At 45.6% G+C, this 9,803-nt stretch overlaps 1 protein-coding gene across 1 annotated transcript in view; it reads left to right on the top strand.

Moving 5' to 3' along the window:
• The first annotated feature begins 357 nt into the window (after nt 1-357).
• The window catches only part of LOC128050492 (mucin-16-like), a 97,611-nt gene continuing 88,165 nt past the window's right edge, over nt 358-9,803 (top strand). Inside the window, exons 1-3 of the mRNA XM_052642747.1 lie at nt 358-631; nt 5,650-5,742; nt 9,227-9,475. Coding sequence (XP_052498707.1) covers nt 358-631; nt 5,650-5,742; nt 9,227-9,475 — 616 coding nt within the window. The remainder of the gene's footprint in view (nt 632-5,649; nt 5,743-9,226; nt 9,476-9,803) is intronic.

Here is a 9,803-nt window from a genome sequence, read left to right as displayed (position 1 = left end):
ACCCAGGTTCTAGGAGTGAAAACTGCATCCCCTTCCACCACCTCCGTCTCAGAGGAGACCAGTACTCATCCATCTATGACCGAGAAACATACCAGAGAAACTTTGACAGCACCTGTGGCTCCATCTGTGACCTCTGCTCCCGGAAGGGAGGATAATCTGGCCACCACTTCTGCCCCCTCCCCAGGCTTCAGTTCTACGGACGGCAAGGGGACAAGCTCAATTCAGCTCTCAAAATCCCATCCAGAATGGGAGCTCAGAACACCACACACCACTTCTGAAAGACACAGCCCCAGCACAACTGCCCCCGGGAGCTCTGCCATCTCCAGGACACTAGATTCCAGCACCCCATCAGAAGAAATGTGGACCAGCGCAGGTACAAGTGAACCCTCAGCTGAACCCCAGTCCACCTGGGGGGCAGAGACAAGTCCTACAGAGGAAACATTGACCACGGAGACAGGCCCTATCCACACCTCCCTTAGTAACTGGGTGGTTTCTGAGTCCACTGAGCCAAGCACAAGCTTCACTGAAACAGCGTCACCTGGAGAAACATCTTCAGACACACCCCCCCTAGAAGCCACAGCTGGCCCAACCCCTGAGGAGACTACACCTTCCACTGAGATCACACGCACAGGTGACAGTGACACAAGGACCGGCCAGGATATGACCTACCCAACTAGCAGAGACACAGCTTCCTCTGAAACAATTACACATTTGACCCCAGCCATCAGCAGTGCCCCAGTGTCCGTGGCTACAGCAGGGATCACGGTGCCTCCTGGCTCAAGTGCTCCAGCAGGGACAAGCCCAACATCAAGCAAGCTTTCTTCCACAATTCCAGAAGTCTTATCTACAGGGAATCCTGATTCTGGGAAGCCAAGCAGCTGGGGTCTGACTCCATCAACTTCCAGACATCGTTTTTTGTCTTCTGAATCCAGCCCTGCAGGAAATATCATGAAAAGCACCAGCCCTCCTCTGTTGATGTCCTCTTCAATTCTTGATGGTACAGCATCAGGCCTCGGCACATTCTCAGATCTTAAGTTCACCTCCTCTGTGCACACAGAGACCCCTGAGACCACAGCAAAGACAGAGCCCAGCTCGGCCTCCCCTCTCTCCAGTACACTCAGTAATGCAGAAACAAGTACTGAAAGAGTCAGAGGTATGACTTCCGCTGTTTGTCTCATCTCTATCAGGCAAAGGGATGAATGTGTCCTCAGTCTTGGCATCTCTCTTGATATCACAGGTTCACTCACCCTCCCCATACTGAGCTCCTTGGCTTCAGAGGAGTCAGCTGATCCTCATCCCCTCAACCTTGTCAATATTTCTCAAAAGACATCCACTTTTCTCTCTTCACCCCTTCCTCCTCAGCAGAGACCAACAGCCACCTATTTATTGTTAACACTGTTGAGTCGCTAAGTCATGTCGACTCCTCTTTTGTGATCCCATGGACTGTACCCACCAGGCTCCTCTGTCCATGGAATTCTCCAGGAAGAAATACTGGAATGGGTTGCCAGTTCCTTCTTCAGATGATCTTTCTGACCCAGGGATTGAACCTGTGTCTCCTACAATAGCAGGCAGATTCTTTACCACTGAGCCACCTGGGAAGCCCCACCTAACTCGAGAGGAAACCAAGGGAAATTTTGAATCTATCCATGTCTCAACCTGAGACCTCTACTTTCAGTTTAATGACCACCTAGGTCATCACCTCTGTCCCCTACCCACAGCTTCCTCACCATGGAAACACACAGCACACATTCAACTCAGTTTTCTTCATCCCACCTAGGGAGTTAGCTCAGAGACACAGCAGTGCCTCAGTTACAAACTCCACCAGGACAGCCCTTCTCACCCATCTAGGACTTCTGCTTTGCTTCTGCAGTAGTGATATCCAACAATGGCACTTTTATTTATTTCACTGTATGTCAACAGAATCTGGCCAGAGAACCAGTTTAATTTTTTATTTAATAATCTTATTTATGTATTTATTTTTTACTGTGCTGGGTCTTCGTTGCTGCAAGGGCACGTCTCTAGTTGTGCAGAGCAGACACTACTCTCTAGTAGCAGGGCCTGGCCTTCTCATTGCTGTGGCTTCTCTCTTCGCAGAGCACAGGCTCTAGTGTGTCCGGGTTGCAGTATCTGGCTCAGTATTCACAGGTTCGATCCCTGAATTGGGATGATCCACTGGAGAAGAGAATGGCAACCCACTCCAGTATTCTTGCCTGGAGGATTCCATGGACAGAGGAGCCTAGCAGGCTACAGTCCATGGTGTCACAAAGAGTCAGATATGACTGAGAGACTAACCATTTCATTTCAACACTCTCAAGATGATGTTTTGCACCAACCACTATTTCAGCCTCTGCCTTTTCTCTCCTTGCTTCCATGGTGATCCCTAAACTTATTTCTCCAACAATGACCTCCATGGAAAGGACTTCTCTTAAGGAAGCATGCAGAGCCACACTCACAGCGGAGATACAAGTGGCCCAGTCACTGTTCATTCTCTAGCTCCCACCAATGTAAAATCCACAAGGGGCTCTGAGTGTGAAAGAAAGATGGGAACAAGCCACTTGCCCATTGGAACCACATCTCCCTCTGAGACATCTACAGATTTTTCTTGGCCAAGAACAGTGTCCCAAACTCAATGTCTCCATTTCAGTCAGTGGGTGCTTCTAGCTCCAGCCCTCAGGCCAATTGGTTGGCACATTTTCTTTTTTTTTTAATTTTATTTATTTTTTGAACTTTTTATTTTGTATTGAAAGTGAAAGTCACTCAGTCATGCCTGACTCTTTGTGACCCCATGGAATAGTCCATGGAATTCTCCACGCCAGAATATTACAGTGGGTAGCCATTCCTTTCTCCAGGGGATCTTCCCAACCCGGGGATCAAACCCAGGTCTCCGGCATTGCAGGTGGATTCTTTACCAGCTGAGTCACCAGGGAAACCCAAGAATACTGGAGTGGGTAGGCTATCCCTTTTCCTAAGGATCTTCCCAACCTAGGAATCAAACTGGGGTCTCCTGCATTGCAGGCAGATTCTTTACCAGCTGAGTTACCAGGGAAGCCCATTTTGTATTGGTACATAGCCAACTAAAATGCTGTGATAGCTTCAGGTGAACAGTGACTGGACTCAGCCATACATATACATGTGTCCATTCTCTCCTAAACTACCCTCCCCTCCAGGCTGCATTGTAACATTGAGCAGAGTTCCCTATGCTGTACAGTAGGTCCTGGTTAGTTATCCATTTTGCTAACTTATTTTTTAATTTTTATTTTTTTAACACCGAAAACGTTTTGTATTGGGATGTAGCTGAATTAACAAACAATGTTGTGATCGTTTCAGGTGAATAGCAAAGGGATTCAGCCACACATATACATGTGTCCATTCTCCCCCAAACTCCCCTCCCATCCAGGCTGCCACGTAACATTGAGCAGAGTTCCATATGCTATACAAAGCTCTCTGTTGGTTATCCATTTTAAATATAGTAGTGCGTACATGACCTTCCCAATGTCCCTAACTGTCCCTTCCCCTGGCAACCATAAGTTCATTTTCTAAGTCTGTGAGTCTCTGTCTGTTTTGTAAGTTCATTTGAATCATTTTTTTTAGATTCCATATATAAGGGATGTCATATGGTATTTCAAATGGAATTATTTAATTCTTTTTAATGACTGAGTCATATTCCATTGTATATATGTACCACCTTTTTCTTTCTTTTCTTTCTTTCCTTTTTTTCGCCATGGGTCTGGCTTGTAGGATCTTAGTTCCCCAACCAAGGTTCCAGCCTGCACCCCTGGCAGTGAAAGTGAGAATCCTAACCACTGGACCACCAGGGAATTCCCAGTTGGCACATTTTCTGATGCACTCTATCATTTGGCCCCTAGTGGGATTACACTGTCTGGGGATGGAACCAGCCCACCTCTGACTCCGCAAACAATTGCAATTCACTCATCTCCTGCACCTGGCTCTGCTAGAAGCAACTGCTCTGTATTTTATCCTCATCTCCTTCTGCTCTCACTTACAAAATCACAGTGACCACATTTTCCAGTAGCATGTTAAGGGATAAAACTGAAACTAGTAAATGGGGACAGCTCAAGTTACCTTCTATGACTTCCTTATCACCAAGGCATATCGCCACAAGTGTTGATTTATGGAAGCACACCTCTGGTCCCCCTGGGTATTCCACCTCATTCCCTCAATGGAGTTGTCAGAAGGGAGAGTCTCTGCCCCTAGCATCTACCTTATTTTTATTTTACTTATTTATTTGGCTGAGCTGTGTCTTAGTTGCAGCATGTGAACTCCTAGTTACGGCATGCGAACTCTTAGTTGCAACATGTGGGATCTAGTTCCCTGAGCAGGGATCAAACCCATGCACCCGTGCATTGGGAGCTCTGAGTCTTAGCCACTGGACCACCAGAGAAATCTCCACCCCCAGAATCTCACCTTTAATCAACTAACACATCCAGCTTCAGCCTTCACATACTGGTTCTGAGAATGCCAGAAGCACCAACCTCATCTCCTGTGCTCAGCTCTGCTAGAAGCAGCCAGCTCCATGTTTTGTCCTCATCTCCTTCTGCTCTCACTTACAAAGTCTCTGCAGTATCTTTCACCTCCCCTTTCAGTTTCCACTTATCTCATAGGGTCATTCTACTATCTGTATGCAACTAGTGACACTTTTAGCATTCTTGAGCCCAGATTCAGGTCCTCCCAGGCAGAGCCTAGCTTTTCCCTTCCCAGCGGTAGAGTGTGTGTGGTTAATAATTATAAAAGAATGATAAAAGAAAATGACAAAATGAGTAATCAAGAAATAATTTTATATGTTAACTAACCAGATATAATTGTAACTCCAGGTATTATTCTGATTTTACTTATGTGGAGTCCAAACCATAGAAGTGAAAAATTAAACAATGGTGAATTCACACATGATAAGTGATGGAGGGACTTCCCTGTTATCCAGTAGTTGAGCCAAGGGTGCAGGTTCAATCTCTGGTTGGGAAACTAGGATCCCACATGCCACAGCATGGCCATAAATAAATAAATAGAGGAGAATCCGGTGTTTTTTAATTCTACTTATTCAGTTATTTATTTTTGGCTGTGCTGGGTCTTCCTTGCTGTGTGCTGGCTTTCTCTAGTTGCAGCAAGTGGGGACTACACTCTAGTTGCGGTGTATGGGCTTCTCATTGTGGTGGCTTCTCTTGTTGTGAAGCACAGGCTCTAGGCATGCGGGCTTCAGTAGTTGCAGCTCCCAGGCTTTAGAGCACAGCCTCAGTAGTTGTGATGCATGGACTTAGTCCTTCCATGGCATGTGGGAAATTCCCAGACCAGGGATCAAACTTGTGTCCCCTGCATTGCATTGCATTGCAAACTCTTAACCACTGCACCACCAGGGAAGCCCTCAATATATTTTTTTAAGTGATGGAGACATACTATCACCAAATGTTTTTGCTTGAGGCCAATACATTCAGCAGTCCCACTATTTTCCATAATTAAGACACAGGTCATATTGTGGGTTTGATTTCATGCCAATAAGAGAATTATTCCTTCCAGAGTGCCTTCTCAGAGGCAGATGAGGATCAGATACTGAGCCAGGATCTAGCAAGAGCATTTCCTGTGGATGTGCATCTTAAGGGGATGGGAGACTGACGCTTCTGTCCCCTTCTCCCTCAGGGTCAGTGGCAACCACCACCACGGATCTGGAGGAACCTGGAGGCACCACACAGCCAATGGGTAGCTTCACATCTCTGAAGACCATCAGTCTGGGTATGTATGATCATATTTTGGTACATAATACTTGAGTCTTTTCTCCTGGTCTCTGGAGTAAGAGGCTTCCCTGGTGGCTGAGCAGTAAAGAATCTGCCTGCCAATGTAGGAGATGCAGGTTTAATCCCTCAGTCAGGAAGATCCTCTGGAGCAGGAAATGGCAACCCACTCCAGTATTCTTGCCTGGAGAATTCCATGGACAGAGGAGCCCAGTGGGCTACAGTCCATGGGGTTGCAAAGAGTCGGACATGACTGAGCGACTAATGCTTTCACTTTGAAGTAAGCTAATTGATTGTCTATGTTCCAGATTCTAGTAGATAATCACAACTTTCTACTTTTGTACTCAGAAGCTATTGATACTCATTTTTAGGGAGATTTCTAATCCGACTTCTAACATGAATTGCTTCTGTTTGGTAATTTATATCCACAAGAGCCAATTGCTTCCACTTAGGAATGAATATATGACTCCACAAGTCAGCGGACAAGTATGAAGGGCTTTCCTAAAACAGGCACTATCACTAAGATAGATCAGGGGTTGCCATGAGCAGGAAACATAAAAGTGAGATGCCATAGGTTTATTTTATAGGACAATTCATTGCTAAGATGATTATAACAGAAGGTGAAAGAATTCTTGTCCTCTGTTATGGCTTTCAATACATGGCTTGTAGTTGAGAGGAGGTATTCACTTAAAATGCTTAGAATGATGCAAAACTTCACTGAGAGTTTGTCTGGGACATTCTTGAAAGTTTATACTTTTATCATTTTTTTTTACATCTGCTGTTTCTTTGTGGTAGCTTAATGTTTGAAATTATTTTGTGGAATATTTTTAGTAAATATTCAAATGTGGCAATAGTGTCTTTTAAATATCCCCAAGCCCATGAGTCTTTGAAAATATTTTTTCTGTATACAGTAACTTTATGTGTAAATATATAAGTGGTACAAGTTTAAAGGATGTTGATGTTCCATGTTATTTTCCTAATATGTTATCCAATTGTTTACAGTTCTGAGGAATTCTAATAAAAGTATAAATATATGATAATAATTTGACATGTCCCTCTGTGCTAGAAGATAAAAGGTTTCTGTTCTTTTTTGATGAGAGAAGTGAAAGCGTATAAAAATATATAGGAAGAAGGGGACTTCCTTGGGGGTACAGTGGTTAGGAATCAACCTGCTAAGGCAGGGGACACAAGTTCAATCCCTGGTCTGGGAAAATTTCACACACTGTGGGGCAATTAAGCCTGTGCGCCACAACTGCTGAAGCCCACACACCCTAGAGCTCATGCTCCACAAGAGAAGTCACTGCAATGGGAAGCCCAGGTACCATAACTAGAGAGCAGCCCCTGCTTGCTGCAACGAGAGAATGCTTACATGCAGCAATGAAGACCCACTGTAGCCAAAAAATATTTAAATAAATAAAGAAAAAGAACAGAATAAACTCAAAGTATAAGGAAGGAAATAAAAGTTTAAAAAAGAGGATCAATATCCTCCCTTGTTTCATAGGGAATATTCAGTGAGTCAGCTTAATTCTGATTCTTAAGACAATTGAACTGACTTATCCACATGGCTTGGCTCCATAGGAAGGACCATAATAAACATGTATGCCCTTTTGAGCACATGCCCCACCAACCTTCAAGACTCTGCAACCAGCTTTGTTATGATCACCAAAGTAACCCCAGGTTGGGCCTTCCCTGGCAGTCCCATGTAAGACTCCATGCTTCCACTGCAAGGGTCATGGGTTTGATTCCTGGTCAGGAAATTAAGATCCCACATGCTGAGCAGTGTGGCCAAAAAAAAAAAAGTAACCAAAGGTTCAGTGACAGATAAATCTGAACTCAGATCCATGATATGGGTCAGCTCTATAGTCATTCCTTCCACTGCCCTGAGTAAAAAGGCAATGACGGCTATAATGCATAGACCTGTGGGTGATGCTTATTCCTCTGCTAGCTCAAGGTCAGAGCAGACAGCCGCAAGTGACCTGACACTGAGGGTCTCCTCTGTGGATACAGACATAGCTATTACCACCTTCAGAGCCTACATTATTTCAGCCTTGGACTTCCAGTAGACCGGAAGACTCAACCACTATCAACCTTACCAGTATTGCAAGAGAGACTGCTGGCTACCTTCTCTTCAATGGGGCCAAAGTCTGAGTCCATCACAGGACAGGAGACCATTGAAACTACATCTCCACCTGGGGCCCTTTCTGTGACATCATTTCCTACAGAGCTAACAATCGAGGGTGGGGACCTCACTCAGGAGGTCATCACCTCCAGCCCCAAGGGAGCGAGGTCAGTTTCACCTACCACACAGAGGAGCCTTCAAAACCCCACACTGCACCCAAGCACCAGGGACTTCTCCATGGACTTCCACAGGCACAGCTGGCCACTTATATGATTTTCCTGAGGTCAATAATACAGGAAGAACATCATCATCCTTAGCAACGGCCCAGCAACAGGATCTATCCATCATTCTTCAATTTTCACTGGAATGATTCTGGGTGCTCTATAGTCCTCTTGTTCAGATAAAAATCACTGACCTCAGCACAAGACTAGAAGGCTGAAGTCCAAGGAACATAAGCACATCTGCTCCCACTGCAAATTTTTCCTGACGACCAGGAGGTGAGCGCTCTCAGATTTCAGGTACAAACTCGACTCCCCGAGGACCTGAAATAACAGCCCTCCCAGTTTTCATTATTTCTCTTGAGCTGCCAAGCACACAGACTGACATAATGGCTCTCCTCCAGCCTTCACGCCTCATGTCTCCACTTTGGATTTGGCCCCTAGAAGATCTGTGTCTTCAGCGTCTATAATAGGTTCAGTTCATGTTAGAACCACAAGATCTCAAGGAGTCACCTCAGAGTCCAGTGATAACTCATCTATCTCATTGCTGCCATTTCCTCCAAGGACCATGACAGATGGGGTCATGTTGCCTCAGACAGTCAGTAGCACCGAAGTGTCCATCACTGGAGATCTTGTGCTCACCAGTGGAGAGTCAGAGCAGAGCTCCGTGCTCTCTCCCGTCATGACTTCTATATTTTCGAGACAGAAGTCCACAGTTTCAGTGACTCTTCCTGGAGAGATCACATCTCCAGTGAGAATCCTAACCCGCAATTCAAGTGCCCAGGGACAGAGCCTAGGGGCTCCTATATTGGAGATGACAGATCCATCCATCTCTAGAAGTGAAGTACAGACAACTTGGACCACACAACCGACCACAGAAATAGCATCAGTCTCTTCCATCCCCCTGGAGACAATCAAGGGGTTCTCTCACTTTCCTGGACCACTGAAGACCACAGAGCTTGTGGGCACAAGCATGGAATCTGGGATCAAGAAATCTCCAATTTTGATCAGTAGTTCACATGATAGACTGGCCATTTCCAAGACCACCCCAGACACAGAGATGAATCATTTGACAGAAGCAGCAGTGACCCCTCATCAGGCTCTCAGTTCTGGTTCTGAGCCATGTTCCTCTGCCCTTGCACACTCAGCGTCTCACAAGACCATTTCTTCAGTGGTTACTACCTCCACTGTGGAGACCACCAACCTGTCTCAGACATTTTCCACTTATCCTGTGTCTACCGGGACTCAGGAAGAACCTGTTTCCACTGAAACCTCTGGGCCCAGGGAGACCTGCTCAGCCACAGAGAGAAGCATGATCCCTTCTCAGGTGGATGGTGCTGCTGCTACTGATGTCACTAGGACTGAGTTCACCTCTCTGGACAGAATATGTAGCCCAGGTCCTGCTCAGTCCTTGGAGATATCCAGTATCTTCAAAGGAACCAATGCCAACAGTTCTACCTCCTCTTCCAACAGTTCTACAGCGGAATCTTTACATATTACCTTTACAGCATCAACAGGTCCCACTAGGAGGAAGCCTGGGGAGGCAGTTGTTCTGGACAAAACAATCACAGATTTCTGGGAAGGGATACCCTTGGATATGACTAAGATGACTGTTCCTATGAGCAGAGGTCCAGGGACACTATCATGGAGAAGCTTTTTCTCTAAAGAAGAAACCAAATTTCTCTTTTCCCCAGTCTCTTTTCCCAGCTTCCTCTTACCTTCTTC

The sequence above is a fragment of the Budorcas taxicolor genome, chromosome 7 (assembly GCF_023091745.1).
Source record: "Budorcas taxicolor isolate Tak-1 chromosome 7, Takin1.1, whole genome shotgun sequence".
In the NCBI taxonomy this organism is placed as follows: Eukaryota; Metazoa; Chordata; class Mammalia; order Artiodactyla; family Bovidae; genus Budorcas; species Budorcas taxicolor.
The sequence above is the reverse complement of the archived record's forward strand: the minus strand, read 5'-3'. Positions and strand labels throughout refer to the sequence as shown.